Source organism: Lytechinus pictus, chromosome 3, assembly GCF_037042905.1.
Source record: "Lytechinus pictus isolate F3 Inbred chromosome 3, Lp3.0, whole genome shotgun sequence".
NCBI classification, from domain to species: Eukaryota; Metazoa; Echinodermata; class Echinoidea; order Temnopleuroida; family Toxopneustidae; genus Lytechinus; species Lytechinus pictus.
In genome coordinates, this window is record NC_087247.1 from 25,942,166 (window position 1) to 25,967,485 (window position 25,320).

Consider the following 25,320-nt stretch of genomic DNA (forward strand, 5'->3'; position numbering starts at 1 on the left):
AGGACAAACTTATAAAAGGGAATCCATGTACTACTAGGAGGGAAATATTAGACCAAGGGTTTCTCAAAATGTAAATCTGATGGATTGTTCTTAATCAAATATAGATTAGATTTTGTCTTTCAGTGATTTGCACATTTTAGGATTGTTTTTCAACGTAATATTGTACTATGTGAACCTCAACAGAAAAGCAAATATATAGAGTGTGGAATAAAAGATTACTTTGCATATTGTTTGGAGGAGGGAGTCTTTATAAAGATAATGAGCATAAAGATTGTCACATAATTTGTTTTGAGCATGAATATGAATTTTTATAAAATTATAATGACATCTGTGATGTATGTGTGTTTAAGCTGTATTATGCAGTGTATCATTGTGATGGGAAAGAGTATCATTGTGATGGGAAATTAATAATATCAAAGTCTTGGTGTTATTTATTTCAAGAGTAATATTCCCAGATTGACTTTTAACCGCTGATATTGATGGGGTCACCCTGCTGAAATGAAATACATAAATGAATTTCCTAATCTTTGGTTTTCCTCAGCCCTACATAATAAGATGACCCCCCCCCCCCCAGGTGCTTGTTTTTATACATACCCTATTGTAAATAAGATACTGAAATTGTCCACCATGTGTTTTGTGCTTGGAAGTGAGAATGAACGCATTCTTCTCATTGGTATTTCATTTTTGAGGGATTTACATTTATTGTGTGATCTTTCAGCAACTGTCATAACGGGGCTTTATCCTCTTAATTAGTTGAAAGTACACCCCTTCAATTTTTTTATGGAACAACAAGTAACATATTCTTTACTGTTTTATTGAATTTTAAGATATGTCCTACATCATATAAATATGATGTGTAGAATGCTGAATTACACATAAAAAAAATAAAATGTTTTATTATGGCAAGTTTCATGCTACTGTGATAATCTACTGAAATTGTACCATTTTTTTGACTAAGAGCAAAGTTTTCCATTAAAAAAAATGAGTAATTCATTGCAAAACATTGGTAAATGGTGTTTTAAATTTTGTCATCTTTTAACTACCATGGACTTCTGATTTTGATTAGCTGTTGAGAATATGTTCAATGTAGTTTCCATTGACGGCAAGCACATAAAAAATGGTATGTTAATGTATCACACACACTGCAAATGAAAGTTGAAACTACCCCATAAAGTGTTATGAGAGCACTGCACCACACCACATTAACCAGTGTAAAAACTTATGGTGTTCAACACCCATTGGTGATATTATGTTTGTATATTGAAACTATCTGTCCAGTGTTATATTTAAACATCATGGTGTATTTGAAACACCTGATGGTGCTGTCCTCTCACAGCACTTATTGGTGTTGTGTTAACACTGTAGTTTTTACAATGCAGGGTCCCATACTTGATTATCATACAAGGGGGGTCTATAGAGTTTTGTTTTGTAGTAAATGTGTCATATGATTTCTTGTAAAGTCAGTAACATTATGAATGAAAAGTTTATTATATTATTGTATGTATAAGATGGTATTTTTTGGTAAAGGGCTGCATTGTAATAGATGCTTCCATTAATGTTAATATGACTTTGTCTGGGACAGTGACATTTAATGATGAGCTGTGAATGAATGTAGCAAAAACAAAAATAATTGTAGTAGTTGAATAACATGACTGAAAATGTAATTGTAAAATATTATAGCATCAATGCAAATACAAACTGTTTTAAAAAGTGTATGTGAAGAAAAAAAGTTATATTCGAAATATATTAAATTTGACTTGCAAACATACAAGAAATTTCTTTTGATTCTGAGTTTCTGACTGATTTGTTTATTTGTGATGATGAAGTACATAATGTTTGAAATATATCGTATTTTTTTTAGTAAATCTTAGTATTAGTAGGGCATAGTTTTATTCTCCTTTCAACATAATATAACGTTAACCCCAAAATAAAAAGTTTTCACTAATCTCTATACATACATGACTTTTTTAAAGCTCTTATGTGCCCATTGTGAGTAAACATAGTAACAAAAAAATGTTAGAAGTAATGCCAGTAATAGATAATTTGTTGATAGGTGTAAATACAGTAAAAGCAAAACAAAAAGTAACAAAGCATAACAAATTAAAAAGAGATAGAATATTAAACCCTTGTCTGTAATGAATTTAGATTTTCTTTTTATCAGCTCCTATTAAAAAAACTTGTTTATTGCCATTATTTCTAAACATAAGGACTGTATTGAAGGTCAAAATATATACTAGTATTCTAAAAATATCAAGCTTTTTCAAAACTCATTTGTCATTCCTCACATATGACAGTACTTGCAGATTTTTTTCCTACAGAGAGATTAAAAATAACAAAATCGCAACAAAATATAAATAAAACATCAAAATAAAGATAATTCATGCATACTCAAACTTCACTGAGTAATTCCACTTTTATTTGCAGTTACATTTATGCAATCACAGTTTCAAATACCTTGATCTTGTAATTTAGAAAGTTTTTCAAAGACAGCAAAGAAGAAAAAATATTGTCTTATTTCTAATTGAATATGGCCTATGAAATCATAACGAATATCCTTGGTGTGGGAGAGCTGCCTTACACAGTAACACAAGATTTCCGTAGGTAGCCCACCAAACAGGTGATATTTCCCGCTCTTTTTATTACATTTGAGCAGTCGTCATAAAACATCGCCTTGGGTTCTCAGATCACCAAGCAACCGATTTCATTCACACCTGCCTCTTTTCTGAGCACCAGACAAAGTTGAAAAGAGTCGATAGCTCAAAGTAAGACCCTTTGAGATGGGATAATAGGAGGGGCAGATGCAAAAGGACGCATCGCTTCATTATTTTTATTCCCTCGAATTCAATAAGCAGTATAGGTGAATTACAATACAATTTCTTGAATTCAATATTATTGGTCATTCTGGTTTCTGTATAGATTCCAAGACTGCTCCACGTTGGTGTATGCTATTTTAATCCATAACTATAGCCTTTGTTTATATTTTATTTTGTAAACTTTCTTGGAGAATCGCTTCCGGAATACTGGTAAATATTTTTCTCACCAATGCATCTATAAACTAACCTACAGAAATAAAAGTACAATATCATTTTTTAGTTAGAAAGTTAAGTGTACTTTATTCTTATTTTGGGGAGTTATGATAACGAAATGAATAACCAAAATGATTATTCTCGAAATGATTATTCTCGAATTGATAATGATTGATATAAAAAGAAACGAAAGATATTTACAGTGAAATTACATAAAGTGGTTTTAAATACAGAAAGTTTTGAAGCAGATATTGCTAGGAGAGGTTGGTTAGAGCATGGACCTATTGGTTAGAGAATGGATACGAATATGGCCGTGGCGATTTCGATATAAGGGGAGGGGGGAGGTTATTGTATCGGGGAAACTCATGGGAAGACGTCCCATGCAACATGCCCAAAATTAAAGAGAAAAGACTATTTTTTGTATAAATCAAATTGTAGGCGACATGCACCGCAAAAGTTCTGTTGGTGGTGGCTTGCATGGTAAGATTTTCAGATTTTCATGCAAAACCAGCTGATGCTGTATAGTCCACCTGCTAAATAATAAATAATCAGTTCTTAACGTCATTCAAAACGATGCAAAACGATTCACTCTTAAAGGACTGCATCTTTATTACCCCCCCCTCCCTTGCTCCTTCCCCTCTCCGTCTCGAATCTCTACTCTCTCTTGTCTCATTCATACATGATCTCTCCTCTCTTCTTTCATTCCCTCTATTTCCATCTCTCATCCTTTTGTCTTCCTTCCCTCACCCATCATCCCTTTATTAAGACATTTCTGACATCCACGTCCACCACACTCGGCCATCCCCCGTTGTCTCCTACCCATCTTGCTCCTCCCATCTATTTCCCCTCGTCTCATCATCTCTTTACAAATTGATCAAGGCTTCCAAAGATCGCTTTAAATATTCATGCGATGGAAACGAACATCTCTATTCTGAGTAACTGCTCGCAACTGCCGTTTGAAGACTTTTATTAGAAGTGGCAGTTTTGTATCTTGAGCTTAGTAGACTGTTGGACTAATATTGATCAGCGATCTGTCTATTTCTCCTTTTCATGATTATGATTTAGAACTTATGGTTTAGAACTTAAATTTATAAACATAATAATAATTTATACCGGAGGAATTGAAACTATTTTATGCGATGGATTCTTCCTTGGATACCTCCCTTGAACCATCGAATAAGAAGCATCTAATATGGGCCAACAAGACCGTTATGGAGCCGATTTATAGAAAGGTACGTTCATAATTAATATGTTGCATTAATTGAATAAGGTGATATTTGTTTGAGGATTAGAGAAAAAAGACAAATTGCTCTGTTTTTCTAGTGAAGGTTTTTTGTTTTAATCATATACCCCTGGAATTTGAACGGGATCCGTATAAAAGTGTCAATGGATTTGCATATTCATTATTCATTCTCGTAAACAATTACAAATTCATAAAGATATAAGTTTTATTACAGATCTTAAAACTATCATGTTTTAAAAACAAAAGAATAATAGAACCTAGAATAGGCCTATAATGAAACTTTATTTTTACCAGATCCTATATTTGTTGTTTTCAGATTGCAATAACGCATCTTCTTGTAATAATAGGCCTAATGAATAATTTTTAATAAAAAAAAGAGTGAGAATTCAGGTCTAATAGTGGTAAAACACTTGGAGGGCCTTTGATAATGCACCCGTGTCAACAAAGTTGAGAATTTTCAAACTTTACAAAATGCTTTTGTTGTTGTCACATTCTGCCCACTCTTTGTTTAGCAATTTTGCTCACTCTATTTGAGGGAAGAAAAGCCTACCTGCGGGCCGAGATGAATATGAAAAGTATATTTGAAACCTATGGAAATTATTCAATTTTTTACCAGTATTTGTTCATGGAGAATTGCCGATTGAATATACTTTTATTAATTTGAACCCCCCAAAGAGAAATAACTTCTCATTATACGGTATGTGTCTCTTGATATTTCCAAATACGGTACGCCTCGATCTTCCGATCGTTGGAGTTGGCGCTCTTCACGAAATCCGCCGGTAATGAAAGTTCGGAAAAGTTTTCGGAACACCAGCTGATTTCGCGTTCCGTTTCCTAACAACCAACTGATTGCTGTTGAAGACCGCTGTCGATATTGTTAGAAGAATTTCGTAATGTTTAGATCCACTTAGAAGATTTGAATTACTAGAAGAAGCTGAAAATGCACAGGACAGTTTGTTCATGATTTGTAATTAGTTTAACGCCGTGTCCCATTAAAAAAATCAATCAATAATGTCCGATACAAGACCAGCCAGACGCCACGCCTGCGGGCACAATCACGGAGAATCTCCCCCCTCCACTGGCCCGGTCGTGAGGCCCAGATGTCGGCGTACGGCTTCTGTCACTGCTGCAATTGGTGGATTGAAAGGGCAAAGCAGCATCAGCAGACCTATCGAATATGATGTGATTGTTAATAGAGTGGTAAGTTTTATTTAGGTTTGGGAAATCCTTCAATTTTGACTCTGATGTTTTTATCATGAAGATTACTAGGCCTAATACTACTGTCTAGAGTCGACACCGGTACCCGGGTACCGGTACCGCGTTTAATAGGGCCCAAATAAAGTAAACACTCCAGTGGAACAACTGCACTGTCAGTGTCAATGGAAGACAAGTCAAGGAAAATGGCAGGTGTTTCAATTTGAATAACTTGACAGTTAGTTGATGAAAAGCTTTTTTGGTTATTAAATAACCTAGAACAGACAATCCATTGTGATGAGGAAACAAGCACCCTGGGTTAATTTGAACCTCCCTGGGTTAGGTTCAAATTAACCCAGGGAGCTCCTGCCCGCGCAGCGGGCGGGAGCTCAGGAGCTTACCGTGTATTTGACCATAGTCACCGGACTAGGGTGATTTATGGTCTAAATATTTCTCCAAATGAATTGTGAAAACAGAAAGTATACAATTACCACGATTATATGGATGAAGGTCTAACGAGTGGCAGTTTCCTGACATCTGGGCACAAACTGGAACCTCAAAAAAACGAAAAGTTCTCTCCTTCTACCCCCGTCTCGATCGGCCATTTTTGTTAAAAATCGTAACAAAATGGCCGATCGAGACTGGGGTAGAGGAGAGAACTTTTCGTTTTTTTGAGGTTCCAGTCTGTGCCCAGATGTCAGGAAACTGCCACTCGTTAGACCTTCATCCATATAATCGTGGTAATTGTATACTTTCTGTTTTCACAATTCATTTGGAGAAATATTTAGACCATAAATCACCCTAGTCCGGTGACTATGGTCAAATACACGGTAAGCTCCTAGGCTCCCGCCCGCTGCGCGGGCGGGAGCTTCCTGGGTTAGGTTCAAATAAGCCTAGGACAACTTAAAATGCAGTTTTATGTATCCAAGTAAAAGACATGCTTCAAATTAGGAGATCAACTACAAGTTTATAACTGCACCAACCTGTTGATTATAAGCATGCACAATGCATAGGAATTTCTTGAGATTCTTTTTTCTTTCACCTAATAAAGTCAGGGGATGGGGGGGGGGGGGGAACAACCCTCTCCTTGCATAGCAAGGCAGCCATACCATTTGGATTGGATGTTCATAATAAAAAAAAGGGACGCAGACTTGGTAATTTGTGTTTAGAATTTATATTCTATACATTTTTAATGAGATTATTTTTGATCATTTTTGTACTTTTATTCTACAAAGCTTATTTTGTATTCCATCCAAACTTGCACGAAGAAACAATTTTGACCCCTTCCATCCCCCAAACAAAAGGGGGTTATGGTTGACTATTGGATGATATCCTGTCAGCGTTGAGTGTCTTTACTGTCAATACAACCAAGAATGAAACCAAGATTTAGTGTTTACACTGTCCACAGTCAACATGCTATGTAAATATTGACTGGCCTCTGTCTAGTACTCATCTTTTCTCTCAAGTGTTTAATGAATGTAATTTTAAGATGGACTACTGCTTTTTTTCACTGTGCAGTCTGGTGATAATCACTTCCCTTCTCTGAACCAATGGATACTTATGAGATTATGGAGGTTATATGCTAAAAAGAGATTATCAATATTTTCTCCAGGGAGAACATATTATGTAGGCCTGCCTACATGGATAAAATAATTAGGTAATTCAAGACAAATAATACATCTGTTTCATATGTGTTTTATGTAGTGACTTGTGGTTTATTTACTTGTTTGTAATCAATGTTGTTAATAGAAATATCTTAATCAGTTTTGTCTCTTGCTCTTGTGGATTGGATTTATGAGATAAAAATGGTATTGATACACATATAGAGATGCAAATAAAGGTTAAGACTCTTTCTGAATTTACTATTCATTTTTAAACTCAGAAAAGCAAAAAGAAAAAGTCTTCGACCAGTCGGAAGCGTGGAGCATCCCCAGAAAGAAGCAGCCCTCATGGATTCCTTCAGCATCTGGTCGCCACGGATGCGGAATCTAGGAAAGATACCCTCTCTCCAACTCTGCTCAACATAGGTGAGATCAGTCTGGTAGATGAAAGGGGCGACGCTGACACTCTGTTCGTAAGAAGGAAGTCTCCAAGGCATGATGTTACTCAGGCAACGCTTCATAGGTCAAGCGGTAGAACTAAAACTGCTTCCCCAAGCAGGTGAGAAGCAAACGCATCTAGTTTATATTTTACATTTTGAATAACTTAAATGATGTTTAATTATTCAGGCAGTGAACTTTCAGTGATTTATTTGTTACGAGTTTTGTCATGCAGTACAATCTATATTAAGGGACGATGCTAATACGGGATAACAGATCGCCACACTGATTTATCAAGGAAAAGAGAAAGGTAGAAATGTAGAAAGAAAAAAATCTATTGGCTTTATTGTGGAAGTGTACCTCTATTGATAAGAAATAAACCATACGTTTCTTTGAACCTGACTTATTGATTGAGTTACAGTATGATGTTGGTGTTTGTAACTTGAAGGTGACAGTAAGGCTGCCTCATCTAAATCCAAGTTACCTCACCTTAAACAAAATGTTCATTTAAAAAAGCAACAAATTATTGATAGATTAACACTATGTTTCTTGAATCCCAGCACCAGCCTCACATCAAGTTTGATTCAATTCAATTCAATTTTATTTTATTCCATTCTATACTAAAAAGTTACATCAACAGGTATGAATGTGGTTATCAAAATACAATAATACAATGATAAACTGGCAGATGAAATTTCATGATTACAAATGGAAAATGGCTATAAAACCCTAGAGGGTTTGTCTTGACAGCCACCACAACATTAGATAAATTAGTATAGGAAAAGAATAATTGACATTGAGATGGAAATGAACATTGCAAAAGTTTGATGGCATAAAAAAAACAGCAAAAACAACAAAATAACCTCAAATATGAAAAGATCATAAGAAAAGACAATCAAAAACATAAAAAACCGCATAAGCCTAGACAATAATGTGGAATATAAATTTGCATCAATGTTCACACTTTTGAGTCATGGGAAATAAGATGGTTTTTAAGTTTTGGTTTGAATAAATTCATACTTTTTATATAAGTTATATCTGATTGCAGAGAGTTCCATATTGACAGAGCTTTGTTTCTAAAAGAATGCATTTCATATTGTTTTGTGATAGCATATGTGATACTTCATTTTATTTCTGGTATAATGACTATGCACTGTACAATTTCATTCTAACATGTTAAATAAGTTATGAGGTAGTATTGCATTACAGTAATTATTCAATTTATAAATGTTTGATATAACAGGTTTGATGATGGAGATGATTAAAAATCACTCCAGTATCAACACCAGCATTAATACCAAACTTGAAATCCCCTTTTCTATATTACGTTATTGAAGTAAACAAAGTCCTTTCTTCTTTTATGTGAAGCCCCTCAACTTCACTCTTGCTAAAACAGAGCGGGAAAACCTTGTAGGTTTTTGTTTATATATACCATAATTTATTTATATTTGAAGGAATGACGTGAACTTGATATAAAGACAAAGACAAAAAATGAAATGAAGCTCTATCATATTCGTCATTAAAGGTCCTCAAGTAAAAGTCCACATAGACGTGGCAAGCGGTCCCCCAGTCCTAAGAGACTCTCCCCTCTGAGGGCATCGAGTGCTCCTGGCCATCACATACTACCACACAACAGGAGATCTAGTTTGGGTGATTCCATTTTGGATGAGAGGAGGCAGAGCACACCATGGTCTATCACTGAATTACAGGATGATGAAAGAAGTTCATCCGCAACCCCAGATACCAGGGATGAACATTTAACAACCGCAGGTCAGGAAGAGAACAACTCTATTAAAGCCTTTCAAGATTTTTCGATGATCAATAATTGGAAGAAAAATAAACTTTGAAGTGAATTGTTATGTGACCATAGTAAGTTTTGACACGTTCAAAGCAAGCTAAAATTGCGTAGTACCAACAAAAAGATCAAACAATACTGGACGGATTCACAGTTCTTGACGCAATATTAAGCAGATCATTTTCAGTTATATAAAGGTTTTTTTAAAATCCATTTGATAAGTGGAAAGCGAAAGGAAACATTCCCAAATTGCACCACTTTATATTTTGTTTTTCTTTTTTTCCATTTAGTTAAAAACTATAGAAATAAATCAAATTTCTTTAAAAATAAACTGTGTTTACATCATGATCGTATGTGCTTATATTGATTTCATTGTATTGATTCAATTTTTCTTGTGTCAGATGACATCACAGCGACACCCAATGAAGATGAAGAAGCATCAAGAGAGAAAGAGGGTCGCGTTCTGAAAGATCCTATTAAAGAGATGATGAGTGCTGATGACAATGAGGATGACTATGACACTGATCTTGAAGAACATTTCCCTCCTAGTGAGTCACATTTATCTAATTGATCAGTTATTGACCTTTTCATTTTAATTTTTTTTCTTCATTTGATCAGATAATTGACCTTTTCCATATTGATGAGATAATGACTTCTAAGGATTGTTAGATATAAATGAAATATATAAAGGATTTAATGTAAAAACTATTAATTGAAAAAGCATGATTTAATTCATATAAAGCAGGCATGATTTTTCTCTTCGGCAATCTTCGAAATCCTGAAAAAAATAAGCCAACTAAATTTCTTATCTTTTTTTCCACAATTTTTGTCTGCAACTTCAAATTTTTCTAAGAGCGGCGGCTGCGTTCCTGTGGATTTCAAGGGCCTGAATTAGACCAAGGTCTGAAAAACATGAAAATTGACCATTGTTTTGGTATGTTCAACTATCTCAATGACGCTTTTGCTAACGAACTTTCATCTGTGATGCGAGTGGTAGACAAATCAGAATAGAAAAAGAAATCTCTAGAAAAGACAGTAATTTGTGTGTATTAATTATATTATTATACAAAACATGAATTTTCAATACATAAAATAGTAAAATTTGCCAACCTCAGGTTTGTCCGCTGCACTCCATCACAAGTGGATATTTTCCTATCTGCATTTGTTTATATATCTCTCTAACTCTTGCCTGATAAAGTGACCTTTGTAAGGGGGGAATTTAAGTGTAATATAACCAGTAATTATGTCGCTGTTGTATATACTCCAAGTAATGTTGCAATATGAATGTTTAATTCCAAAGTTTAAAATTTACATGTATGTTTTATTGTTTAAACAACAGAGCCTCGAGTTATACGTGATGCTTCTGGCAGGCAAGTGTATGTGCAGAAGTGCAAAGAAGAAGGTAATTTTACCTCCCTGTATTTGGTGTTAGTTTAGAAAAATACATGTACCAATACAGGATTTATTACAGGATGTATATCATTAAGTCGCTATCAATCAGTTTCCAATGAATTATAAATCAGATTTTGCGAGTATATACGGTATATATATATATATATATATATATATATCTATTATGTTTTGTTCAAAAGTTTTATATTTCTTTGTTTAAATTTAAGAATAGAAAAATGATTGAAATAGAGGGTTCATCTAACAAAATATACATTAACAGATTTTCTATGAAACTCAAAATGCAAACTTATAGAAACTCAACATTGTGGCAGTTGATATATGGTATATATAACCCTTTTCCATTATCCCAAAATAGACAATGTCTTCCCTTTCTCACTCTAAGAATAAACAAATGAAATCATATCAACCATATTTCTATGAAACATTTTGCACATTGTATACTGATTATTTCTGTTAGAATGATCAATAATTTTCCCTTTCCCCCCCAAAAGAAGAAAATATATCTTCTTTCTTACGTCAGCCCCACTTGCATATTTATTGCATTTACTTATGCCTACGAAACTAGTTAAAATTATTTAACTCACTGTAATATTCTTAAATCCAGAATAATGATGATAGCAATAATATAAAACATTAATTGTGCTTGATTCATAATGTTTCTTAATTATGTTTCTTGCATCAGAATGAGCAAATTAGGAAACGGAAGTAACAAATGAAAAACAGTTGCAAAGTAATGAGTAATGTGTTATAAGGTAAGCCTTAGAAGTTTTTTTTTTTAATCTCAGATCAACCATTTTTTTAAATTGACTATAAAATACAGAAAAATAGCACACTAAACCAAATCTATTGGACGTAGAGTTTTTCTAAGAATGCTATCTGGTACTGTTTTAATAATGTTCTTTTCATTTCCAGGTGTTGATCCAGCTTCTTACGTTCTGAGACATTTGACAGACCCTGCCTTTCAGCTGAGACATCGTTACCTTGATGCACAGAACATTGTTCCACTTACCAAAGCTATGAAGGTAAGTGGGAATACTTTTATATATGTATCAACCTTCAAAGGCAGGGTATTCAGCTGAAAGAGAGATTTCACCAACATTATTAGTTTCACATTTTCTGCCCGTTACTGCAGGAAATTATTTCACTCAACTTAAAATTGTGTACCTTATGAAGTTTCTCCAAAAAAAGAGAATTTCAGGAGCAATCATACAATAAATGCAATGCAATGTCAAGGTTCTTTTGTCTGTACTTTGTTATTTTGTACAGCCTTACATACACAAGGATAAAAACTCCCTTTTTCTTTCAACCATAGTCTCATGCTTACTAGCCAAACCAACAATGTTCAATTTAATATCATGAATGTCGTCTAGATGTATAGACAATGGAAAGAGATGTAAAGAAATTAATGTTGTGATCTACTCTGTGTGTAATACTTTCTTCAAAAAGCTGACATTGAGAGACATGAATTGATTATATTATAAAATTGGTTACAATATGATACCAAGTATCAAAGCGCAGTTGAGTATATGCACATAGTAACTGCGCTATATAAATGGACATATAATTTCAAGAGAGAAATATGGCGAGTCATAAATTGTATCAGAAATTTTGTATCAAATAAGTATGTGCTTGATATCTGTGAAGTCATTTTATTCCATTAACTTTTTGGAGAAAAAAAAATCTTATTTTTTATTCACAGAACAATTCAATGATAGAGACGTTAGATCTCTGTGATAATCATCTCCAGGATGACAGTGGAATTGCTATAGCAACCATGCTGGAAAATAATGTCAATATCACCAAAGTTGTAAGTACTCTTTACTCAGGATATATTACTTTGATTTTATCTAAGACATTCTAATTACATCTCAGACACCTCATCTCCCATGTAAACATATGGGTCTTGTTATCATGAAGTGTAATTTTCATGAGCTTACTGCCTTACAAATGTTTTGCATTTTCATGTTTCATAGTTTAATGGTAAAAATAGAAAGTTTTAAGGTAGAAACTTGATCAAATGTTTTTCATTGAACACTTGCTTGATTTCAGGATAATGTATATTCAGAGAGTACCTAGCCAAGTACTCTCCAGCAGTGTTGCAGATTTTTGTCAATGAACTTATTGATGTTTTTTTTTTGCATTTCATCTTATTATTATCAATGTATTTATAATACACCAATGAAAGGCAAATTTCCTGTATTGGATGCTGAAATTTTCAATTCAGTTCTATTCTGTGTGACTAACAACAGTTACGTTTGATTTCTAGGATATATCTCACAACCTGGTTCGTGGAAGAGGAATCACAGCTTTCTCTGACATGTTAGAATCCAACTACACATTGAAAACCCTTTGTTTACGAGGTGAGATCCATCACTCTCCATCATCAAACCTGTTATATTGAACATTTATCAATTGAATACTGAAATGCAATATTTATTTTAAAACATAGGACTTTAATAAATTGTATTTTAATAGGCCTGGGTATTTCCATGTCATTAGAATGCAATTTCGTTTCAATTTCTTGCAGTATTTATCTTGTGTAAGTAGTTTGGGCTGCTATTGGAAAATTGCAGTACTATATGTAAATAATAAATGAAAAAAAAATTATATTTTGCTCATTCTTTTCACTGCACCAGGATAAAAACATGCACCATGAAAGAGGATGTCCATGTATTCAAACATTATTTTTATGTCATACAATGTTCAGAATCATTCTATATATATTTTTTTTTAACGATTTTCTACCAATATTGATTCTTGATTAAGCAATTGTTGACAACTAAGTCCTCATCATCTTATCTTTCTGCACCATTGATCCCCATCAGCAAATCACCTGACGGACAAAGATGCGATGCCCTTAGCAGAAGCATTGAAGAACAATGCAACACTCACAGAACTTGACTTGAGTTACAATGAACTAGGAGAGATGGCTGGGATACACCTTGGCTCAGGACTGGTGAGTTTGATCTTGGATCGGATTTCATAAAACCAGTTGTCAGTGATTTTCACTTGACAACTGGTATAAGCTACTGAACCCTTTCATCTGATTGGCCAAATCTCCAGAAAGTAAAGTATTCTGTGAAATCACTTACAGGATACTGTACAAAATATTCCACCAATCAGCAAATTTTCTTGTACAATTTAATAAACCTGTCTTAATTTATGTGAAGACACACATAGTTTGGGCTGAAATTTGATTGGGGCTTGATTCAGACTTTTGGGTTGGACTTAAAATTCATGTTAAGCTACATATGCAGATTTCTCCAATATAGCATGACCATTTGATTTGGGCTCCGTAACACAAAGATTAGCGATCAATCGCTAAATGGACTGGCCAATAAAGATCAATGTTGCACGTGCATTTGGTTTAAAATACTGACCAGGAACCAATCAATGTGGTTCTTACATATTTGCAATACATCGCAAACCATTGTGTTACGGAGCCCTGGTTTGATCATTGATGGTCTTAGTGAGTCAACAACTTTTAAGTAAAAGTGGTTTTAATCTGAATCAATTTGACTTGTTTTGCATGTTCTACATTGGTTCGATTTAATTTGATTTATTGTCCAATAGATGGAAATTCAATGCTCACTAGTGATTAACAAAAATACAAATACAGGGTATAGAAATCAGACATTATTACAATGTTACATCTGGTAGATTTAGAACTTTGTGTGTTGTATAATTTCTAAACTCAAATGATCTTGTAGAGAAATATAAATATTGTTTTCTTCCTTGGTGAGCTGGAGGTACACGTTATCTTTCCTCGGCTTAGCTTCAGAATGATAGCTCTACATCCAGCTCTCCTCGGAACTGATAGTTTGCCCATCACCTGGTATATATTTCTTTGCAGGCAGTGAATGATGGATTGAACTATCTGGATCTGAGATGGAATGCTGTCAGGAACAAAGGTATCGCAGCATTGGCTAATGCTCTCAAGGTGATTTTTTTTTAATTTGTGATATTTGCCTCTATAGTTCCATTTCCCATACAAACATGGTTGAATGAAAATAATGATAGCAGTAACTTCAACTTCAATGGTAACTAAATGATAACACCACTAACTAGCTTATCATGTTGGGGTACATGTAGTTACCAATATTTTTTACAATACTTAGTAAATTTCATGCATATAAGCCCTATGCCATGTCATTTTCATTTTCATACTTGTTGTTTTTCCATATCTTAAAAGTTCTTAAAAACAATCATGAAAAACATGTTGTATATTCCTTTTAGTACTTGACATTTTTTTAATATCTCTGTATTCATTCAAATATAGGTCAACACTATTCTTGAGGTTCTTGACCTTTCAAACAATGGCGTGTCAGTCCCAGGATGCATTGCACTCATGAGAGCTCTCAAGATAAATACAGGACTACGAATCTTAAATCTAAGGTATCTGCCAAATGATAAATGTTTAAAGTGGATATGAATTTTAAAGAATATTTTAAAAAGGGCTATTGAGTTCAGGATGGTTGGTTCTAAGAGGGAACTGCCAAAAAAGACATGGAAGAGGCAAGAGTAGGGAGGTTAGTTAGAGGGTGGATTGAATCATGCAAAGGGGAGGGAGGGGGAGTAAGGTGAAAATGACCGCCCCTGTTCAACGGTGAAAAAAGTAAATTAAAGAATTTAGGCTACAGACTGATTTTCTTGTGATACAGTAAGTTTAAGGAATCACTCTCTCTATACGAAATGCATAAACTAACATAGGGAAAACATACGAATATTAAGGTACTTGACACTTGGAATGAAAGAGGATATATCAAATATTGGAGAAACTAATTTTCTCTGAGATATTGAATTTGCTTGTCACCAGACAGTTGAGAAGGTACTGATCAAATAAGGGGCTTTTGTGTCTTTGGGAAACTTGGAGAATAAATATGGGGAAATCAGTTAAAAGTGCTAAACATGATGAAAAGAAATGCCAGGAATAGATGGAGCCACATTTTAGATTTCATTTTATCTTCTCTCATATAAATTTAGTTTGATACAATTTTCAGTGTTATCTCTTTTTCCTGCAGTTACAATCACATCAATAGTGTTGGTGCTCAGAAGCTGTCAATTGGAATAAAAAAGAACTCTCGATTAGCTGGACTATTGGTAAGTTCACTTAGATTTTGTAATAAACGACGTGTGTTTTACATTGAAAGATGTATAGTTGTATGTTGCCACATTTTAATATTTTCTGCAACAAATAGTGTTGATGTATATCAGCTGAAATCTGTACATTTTTATTTCTTAAAACATGTGATTATTGAATTTAGCATCTTACACTAGAATACCACTGAAGGTGATAAATACCCTTGCCCTATGTTATTACCATTGCAACACAGTTTGCAACACATTTGGAAAATAAATCTTGCATGTCTTTATGGTAAAAATCAGTCTCAGACATTTGTTTATTGTTTGGGTGCTCATATACTGTGTGTCACATTTAGATTGTTGTTTTTTATATTTCTCATTAAAACGTCCGTACATACTACCCATCTAATGTGTCATTAGTCACCATTTAGTTAACCTACCATTTATCCACCATTTTTTCCTACAAGTGTTGATCTTTAATCTTGGCAGGACCTTTGATAAGTAGTGGATTTAATAATAGTCCTATCCTGTAATTGATATAATATTTTTTTGTGTGTTTTACTAAATAGATTGATCATTTCTTTTGTACAGTTAACATCCAATCCCATCGGAGATGAAGGAATGGTGGCACTGTGTAAAGCTTTCAAACTGAATCCCACCTTGAGATTAGTAGCATTACAGGTAAGCCAAATACCTCCATCATTTTTCCCTCTTATAACCAACATTACCACTTTGACCAAAAACCACATTTTTTATTACATTGTTCCATGAATTCAATAGATGCTCTTCTATTCCTATCGTTTCTTGGAAAGAACAATGCTGCAGTGTCATGTACTATCATATGAAGAAACACATTGTCATATATATATTTATATCCTACATAGATTGAATCCTGTATAGTGATTGGTTCAAGTAGCATCATGTGACCGAATATATTTCAACTATGATGTTGCGTGACGTCAGACCTCGATATATTTTTGGATATACCAATATTCTGACGTCATTATTTCACAAAACTAGATATCTCGGCGCACCGGCTTGCGCGCTCTCTCTCCCGGGCGCGCAAGTCCAGCGCGATGCGTCAGCGCAGACACTAATCTGCGTTCCGCTGAGCGCGGTGGCTCGGAGAAAAGTAGGTAATTCAACGCAAGTAACAGGACTTTGCATGCTCAGCGCATAGATTTTGGTTATAAATTATTAAAAGTAGGACATAAAACAAATATATCAGGCGTTTCATTCGAAAGCATAGTGGGAATTATTAATCCTCGGTTGGACTGGCAAAAATACTATATTTCCCTCGGGGCTTTGCCCCTCGGGAAAAATAGTAATTGCCAGACCAACCTCGGATAAATAATTCCACTATACTTTCTCATATCCTGATATATTTGTTTAATATATATATATATATATTAATGAGGCAAAGTGGTAATGCATTGTACTTAGTTCCAACAGTTTATTTTGAATTCCAAATTTTCGACGTTAAACATACGTCTTCTTCAGGGATACAATAAAGCTCATATATATATATATATATATATTACAGCACACATGGCCTAATATTTTTTGTCATTCTGTAAAATTATCTTCCTTTCACTTTTGCAAATATGTTTTCAGGTTAAATTGATTGACAACTATTACAATGTAATACTTCTTCCACAATATAATTAAATGGTTAGTTTACCCAAATGCTTTGAAATCCTTTAGAAACATGCAAATATTTATTTATTTATTTATTTGTATCGCTGATATTTCCATTAACGCAAGTCATATGAGAGCCACCTTCTGTTTGTTTCCCCTGTAGAACATCCCAATGCCATTGATTATTCATCAGAAGATTCGGGATGTAATGGAAGCTAAGGACATTCATGTTCTTAAGCTTGATGTTGACGGTCATAAACGCAACATAGTAAGTATATCCACTCCTTCCGTGCTATATTCATTCTTTGAGAAATTGTTAAAAATAAACTTTCAGAATGTACAAATCAAGAGGAAACCATATTTTTCTTGGGATGAAAAATGCGATCAGGCTTCGATGACAAATGGACACTTAAGTGTATCAAACAATGTTTGTATGTATTAAAAATTGTCATGCCTTTTAAAGTCTAAAAAATGAATGTTTGGGCAGGATTTGTCACCCATGTCATGTCAGGAATCAAACTTTGTACCATTTTGAGCATTTGGTATGAATTTAAAATCAAGGCAACCAGCAATACATCAGCAATGCATCATTTACATTATTATGAATGAGAGTAGAAAGGTATCATAGTGCAGTACCTAACATGTAATACTGCCCTCTTGCCAACATAATTCATGTAACCTAACATGTCATGTAAGAGGTAGCAGACACTGAATGTATGTTGGTAAATACATAAATGGTATGGCAGGTTTCAAGGTGGAAGTCTGATAGACTTCAATGGAGTACCATATCCAAACTGAAGTGTATCAAGGATGGCTTGGTTTATTGGTGATCTGTGACATGTTCGATAGAACATAGTAACTTGTGTAATGCAAAATTTATTTTGATTTGGAAATCTGAACGATGTTACCATCAAACTTACCTGCATGTACCCATGGGCAGCCGTTTGTTGAGATTTTTGTTCCGTCTAAGAGGGGGGGATGAAACAACCCTCTCCCATAAGCTTACTGTACCAAATTTTTAAATTGAGTACCATCACCCCCCTCCCCTTATATATGAAATATTAAGTTTTCTCAGACACTTCAGGGAATATTTTATGAAAGTGAAGGATGCCATGACAGGTTGTCATGACCCAACACAGTCACTATTTTAACTGTCAAACACCTGTCTTTTCCAAGCCAATCATGACCCAGGAAAATTGTTAGGTCTGACAACTTATCCGATACCAAATGTTTCCTTGAATTATGGTTATAGGTGTTGTCATTGAAAACAGAAGAGCATGCCTGAATGCCATGTCTTTGATGCATTATTTTGTTTTGTGTTGATCCTCTTCCAGCCCCCAAGTCATGTAGCAGCCATGGTGGACCAGTTCATCTGTGACAACCAGTCTAGGATCTTGAGCCATTGTCTGGCGCAGGACATAGAAGCCACAGGAAACCTGTCTGTTGTTCAGATCAAGAAGGCCCTGTGGGACTCGGGACTAGATGTTAGTGAGGTCAGTCAAGTAGTGAATCTGATGGCTGTATCATAAAGCTGTTTATAAGTTACGGGCAACTTCAAGAACGGAACCCCTTCTTAGACACTAAATCAACTCCAACGCTAAATTTGGTGTGTATCATCAACACAAGAAAAGATCAGCAGTCAATTGTAACTATGAATAGCTCTTTGAAAACACCAACCTGATAGCTATACTCGCTTTGAATCTAATTTCACGGACATCCCTTTAGAAGATGGTCTTACTCAACACTGGTTAATTTATGATTCCAGTATATTTAGAATAGTAGTTTTCTACAAATTGACCCCTTGAAGGTGATGGTATGTTTGTTTTCCTGCCGGGTTTTGAATGCTGATCATTGCTATATAATAGATGAGCCACTGCAGCATTTTTTTTTTCAGAAGGGGGGGGGGCAAACCCCATTTAGTATTACTGAAATGAGAGAAGCTTGCCTTTACTTTACAGTAAGTTTAATTTTCACCCCTGTGCTACATACAGTTGTTCATGTGATTGTAGGCCCTAGGGTTATTTGTATATAGTCAATGGCATCAAGCGCAGTTATTTCTTCAGATTTTTGTTTTTCACTTAAGGCGAGAATGACTGGGTGGACGTTTCATATAGCTGTTCGGATGTTATAAATAACTTTATGAACGACTGGTGACCCTTTCTTCTACTACGTAATATATCCCTGTGTAGTTGACTTCACATCTTAGAACATGTTCCAGTTATGGGTAAAGTCCAAAAGGTTGCTGTACAAATTTACAAATTCGAGGGGGGGGAGGTTGTGCAGTTCCCACCACCCACAGATTCGCCGTCCATAAATTGTATGATACATGATATCAGAGAATTCAATTTGACTATTAGTTTGAATATAAAGACATGCCATGGTTAATTTGAGCAAGGTATGGAAATGAGATAAATTTTATATGAATAGCTATATAGAAATTTATGCGGCCTTTCCCTTTTTTAAAGCTTTATGCATTTATATTATCTTTGCAATGGAATCAATACACTCAGAGTTTTCACAGTTGCTGGTATGTAGGGGATTTATTATCCAGGAATGACAAATAACCAACTTGTGCAGGTATTCAATTAATGGATATCAAACAAGGTTGAGCAAAGTAACCTAGAGTACAAGGTTAATTTTTTGTTATGCAATCTGTAAATATGTTTTAATAATTTTGTTATTCTTTGAATCATTTGAGGTGCAAAATTCTGGATTTGACATTCGATTTACACAGACTTAATAGCCCAGATTCACAAAGGTGCTTTTTGAAAACAGTGGGGGAACCCATGTTTTAGGCAGATTTCCTGTATAAATTACACTGATTTACTGCGTATATTAAAAAATGTCCAATGCTGATGCGTGCTTTTGTCACAGTGCACCAAATTGACGCCTGTTGCCATGGTTAAGTATGCTATTTTATTAATGAGTCTACTGTTTGAAGAGTGGACTCATTAATTCAAAACAGTGGACTCGTGAATAAAATAGCGTGGATAACCGTGGCAACAGGTGTCAATTTGGCGCACTGTGAAAATAGCGCATCAGCATTGGACATTTTTTAATATACCCGGTAAATGAGTGTAATTTTAAGCAGAAAACCTGCATAAAATATGGGTTCGACCGATGGTTTTAAGAACCACCTTTGTGAATTTGGGCCAATGTGACAAGAGCAACTTGACAATATTCATCATTTTTCAAATGGACTATTTTAAAGTATTTGTTAGAAATGAAACAATTTTTAAATCAGTATATTTTAAACTTATTTTATCTTTTCCTCACAGTAACATGGGCGCAAGCATATCATCTGTGTTGCTATGGTTAGATACGCAATGGATATGTCAATGCAGACACTGCTCTGTTGTGTATCAACTTTAGTTAGGCAAGATAAAAATGTATAACGGATAACATTTCATGTTTTGTATTTCATCTGGGAGATAAAATGTGATCTCAGAATAACATTTTTATTTTTAAAGATAAAATAAAATATTTTGAAATAAAATGGTATGAAAATACTGCCCTAGTGTTGTTGCTGGATACTTCATGAATATTATATAAACTGAACCATGGTACTAACTCCTAAAAATCTTAGAAAGGAAAAGAGATTTTCCAAGTTCAGGTGAACTACGCCTTACAATTTACCTCGCCTTATCCTTGTATTTTTATTTTTATTCTGTAGGAGCAACTAGATACAGCACTCAGGCAAACCAAAGTGATTAAACACAGAACTGTACCATATAGGTAAGTCTAAAACAAGTTCTGTATTATTATATCCTAGTGTGTGGTGAGAAACATGCATATTTTCATTGCTTTTTGCTTTCCCCTTTTTTCATGCCAACTTCTGTGAGAGATTGCTAGGAAACTTTCTATTAAGTGTTTCTCCTAAAAATTTATCTCTTATTCTCACTATTTCAGACCTATGTTAGATGGCCTCTCAGCACTGCTCATGCTACCAAGCTGGAAGGCACCTCCACCCAGATTGACAAGTAGGGTCACTTAATCTAGCGCTTCTTCCCTTTAATGATACAAATACTATGTTATTTTATAGCACATTACACATCCTGCCATGTAATCTAGTGAGTGTAATGGACACATTAATGAAATCTATTGTACTTACTTTCCCGACTGGGATTGCACAAAATCTGTAAAGGTGCGACAATACATGCTACGCAGCCAGGTATTGTGCAAGATCTTTGCCTTTTTACAATCGCAGTGCTCCAAACATAATAAATTATGTTGAGGGCATTTTCAACCTTGATGATTTGTTTACTTGTACATTCCTGCCTATGTTTTAGGCATTGACATGCAACTGACTTATTTTTGAAAAATATATTTTATCACCTTGCCTTTATTTTTATCTCCCTTTTGACAAGGCTCAACTGACTTGTTTTGTCCTTTTGTAATTTCATGGCAATGGTAAAGAAACAATAAAGGCTCACGAAACCTGCATACTCACAAGCCATCTGATGAGCCTTTTGAATCTTATCGGTAGGGTAATTGCATGAATATTCATTAATCTTTACTGGGGTGCAATCTTATGACAGTTGACCAATAAAAACGATGGGTTCTCCCGCTCCGTATGGTTCCTGATACGCTTCTACAATAATGATAGTAGATTAGAAAGGAAATCTTGCTGCGATTGATGGCTCGATGCTTTGCAGCTGATGAATGTTGTCTTTCTGCATCAGACCCTTTACACAATACTGCAACAGGCCTTAACAAAAGGCTCCAAGACTGATGTTTTTATCACCAAGTTTTAGAGTAATTTTCTTATCAGTAGTTACCACCATGATAACAAGATTGTGTGGAGCATATCCATGATATGATTATGATCAAAGGTAATGACTTCAATATAAATATTTGTCCTCTTGAACTTCAGGCTGTAAGCAGTTGTCATAATAGAAAGGCGCACAGAAAGCTTCAGTTATCCCATTATAAACAAATGAGACATATGTTGTTCATATTAACAGAACTCATAGAAACACTCCTGTTATGAAATACATGTATAGTTGATATGAAAAACTGTTTTGTCAATTGTGTATTTTTTTAACACTTTTATTTCATGTAAATTTTCTTTTGCTATCACTAAACATTTTTATTTTCATCAGTGCTTGGTATTGAGTATATTTATTTTTTTATTTTTCATTGATCTTTAATGATTAATTATTTCATTTGTTCATTCATTTCACATACTTATTCAGCAAAGCTTCTTTTCAATATTCATGAACGAAAATTCATTAAAATTCATCATAGACTTGTAAGATCTATATTTTTTCTCATATCATATTAACTAATTGATGTTTTGGTCAAGCTTTCACTGTATGGTTAAAATCATAAAATGACTCGTACTTGGTGAATGACTTGACAACTGTCACTTTATAAACATGCAGTCTAAGTTTATAGCATTGGGTCAACTATGGTATCAACCATCAGGGACTTGATTATACAGTCCAGTAGTCAACAGATTATATTCCTACTGGTAGTATCAGTATAATCAATGTCACTCTGCTGCATTTCTGTGATCAATTTGAAAGGACCTAGGGGCTATAAACTTTTAGTAACTAGGACCCTCTCATGAAACATGTTTTTAACTGAAATCAATTATATTCCTCATCCATGCACACAACTCTGAAAAGGCATTTATGTCATCAGCTAGTATCAATAGGGGGTATCTCCATGTATATTCCTTTCAAATCATATAGAGTTGTGCATGTGTCACTGATTTGACTAATCAGTGTGCTCATTTGTGTGCACTGGTACACAGTATAGGGACACTACACAATTTTTCTAGATACATGTAGTTAAAGCATTGCTTTCTTTCTGAAGTTTGATTCTAATTTAATTCTATATTAAATAAGGTCCAGGTAGGTATATTATAATTATATACTTTGTTACATAAGTAGTAGTGTCTGTAATATACTACATGAATTAATCACCTTGAAAAAGTGTGCCATCAATGTTTTGAGTGAATGTGCCAATTTGAAAATCTTGAATTTGCAGTCAATACTTTGATACCTTGATTTTATTTAACTTATGTTGAGGTAAACATAAATATGCACATAAAAAAATCCTCCAAAACACAATTGCCATTGAAAATATTGACATGTGACTTGATTCAACTGCAGAAGATTCCAAATACAGAAGTTGTCACCAGTGCTGTGTCCCAATTGCATCCATTGATTTGAGTACTGTAAATGAAAGAAATTCACAAATGTCTCCCTTTTTTTTTGTTGATACATTTTTCAAATTATTTCCTACATATTTTTGTTAACTTAAGAAATTCCAAGATCAACTTACTAGAGGGGGGATACCCCCAAATAATACCACGGCCTTGATTTCCTCAGGTTTTTTAATGCAATAATAATGGTAATGTATGCAAAAATCATGCATACTTCACTGATAACCCAATATAAAATTACTTGATTGATACAGTTACATACATATATAGGTAAAATGGACTTCAGCACAAAGTTGCATAAACAAAGTTCAATCCGATTTATGGTGTGTATGATATTTTTTTAAAATGTTTTTTTTAGTTTGGCCTTGTACACCATTTTATGACAAACATTGCTGCCGTTATGAAATAATGTCTTGCCATTTTAATGTACCTTCTTGTCTCTCACTGTACCTACATATAAATAGTGTGCAAATTTCATTCATACGCAGGAAATATTTTCTCTTTTTAAAAAGATCTTGAATGGCTGGACTGTGTGGCTGCCTCTCATGCATATTTGCTTTCTTTGAAAAAAAATTCTATGCTACCATTATGCACATGTATGGAAAATATATGCTTCTAAATTTCTTCATAGGATGCTAAGAATATGATGAAATTTGTATAGCAAAAAAGTTATGATTGACTTTTTTTTTTATAGGAAATGTTCAAATGTTCTTCAAGTGGAAAAAAATATAATTCTAAACCATATTTTCAGTGATGAAAAGTAGATCAAGAGCCCAAGTGAAGTAAACTTAATACATGAATACTAAAACCAGGAAATTTCCAGACTATATACCAAATACTATTTTTAAGTTTTTGAAAGACCATATGAATGTCAGGTGAAAATTCAACCATTAATAAGAGCATAAAATAAATGTGTGTTTTATTATTCTATTTTGTTTGATCATCAGTTTGTGAAATCAGAGCAATTATAATTTTTTTATGGTTCCAATTGTGTTTTGGTTTTAAAACAAAGTGTTTGAAAGAGTGTGTAATGTGTGGACTTATTTCTAAGGAGCATGTTTCCAGGGTGTTACTATTGCCAATGTTCTTCCTGTCATTTGATATTCAGATTTTACAAAAAGCATATTCAGTCATTGAATATTTTAATGTCTCTGAATACAGGCATGACTTTTTTTTTCATTTTAAGAAACAGAAATATATATTATAACGGCAGTTTCTATATTTCACCATACTTTGAGGGAAAATATATATTTTAGTGGAGCTGAATCATGCAAGTAAAACTTGTAATGATATGAAAATTAATGAAGTTTCCATCAGTACTACCCTTGAAAGCTATTCATATTTCCTTATTTTGTAAATATATATATGTTTTTTTCGGTTCCTATTTCATGTTTTCAGAAACTTTTTCTCATGGCTGTATTAAGTGCAGCATACTTTATTTGGCTTAAATGTATAGTTCTCATGTCTTACACATAGGAAATACTATACCTGTGTTGTCACTCAGACAGATTTATTTGATTTGATATTTATTAAAGGATTATTTCAAAGATCTATGGCTGATGAGTGAGTTTATAATAGTTGCAGTTATTGTGAACTTGTGCATGCGTGTGGGAATTAAAACATTGCACTGTTGTTAGTCATTGTGCATTGTAAATGCAGAGTATATTTTGTAAACTTTATTGATGAGAAAATGAATAAAATCACGATTTGAAGTCATA

General features: G+C 34.0%; 1 protein-coding gene across 1 annotated transcript; it reads left to right on the forward strand.

Annotated features, from left to right (window-relative positions):
* The first annotated feature begins 5,050 nt into the window (after window positions 1–5,050).
* Window positions 5,051–25,318, forward strand: LOC129257544 (uncharacterized). Its single transcript, XM_054895895.2, has 17 exons — window positions 5,051–5,469; window positions 7,346–7,623; window positions 9,028–9,272; window positions 9,699–9,845; window positions 10,637–10,699; window positions 11,623–11,732; window positions 12,410–12,517; window positions 12,977–13,070; window positions 13,536–13,666; window positions 14,564–14,650; window positions 14,990–15,105; window positions 15,732–15,810; window positions 16,384–16,473; window positions 17,594–17,698; window positions 18,765–18,923; window positions 21,104–21,165; window positions 21,340–25,318. The coding sequence occupies exons 1-17, from the start codon at window positions 5,281–5,283 to the stop codon at window positions 21,422–21,424; spliced, it is 2,148 nt and encodes a 715-aa protein (XP_054751870.2). The 5' UTR covers window positions 5,051–5,280; the 3' UTR covers window positions 21,425–25,318.
* The last annotated feature ends 2 nt before the right edge of the window (window positions 25,319–25,320 follow it).

What these genes read in the sequence shown, in the direction of transcription:
- LOC129257544 (XM_054895895.2), top strand. Translation starts at nt 5,281, where the DNA reads ATGTCCGATACAAGACCAGCCAGACGCCACGCCTGCGGGCACAATCAC. An exon ending in GAAAACCCTTTGTTTACGAG is followed by an intron (nt 13,071 to 13,535) that starts GTGAGATCCATC and finishes GATCCCCATCAG; the next exon opens with CAAATCACCTGACGGACAAA. An exon ending in CACAGAACTGTACCATATAG is followed by an intron (nt 21,166 to 21,339) that starts GTAAGTCTAAAA and finishes TCACTATTTCAG; the next exon opens with ACCTATGTTAGATGGCCTCT.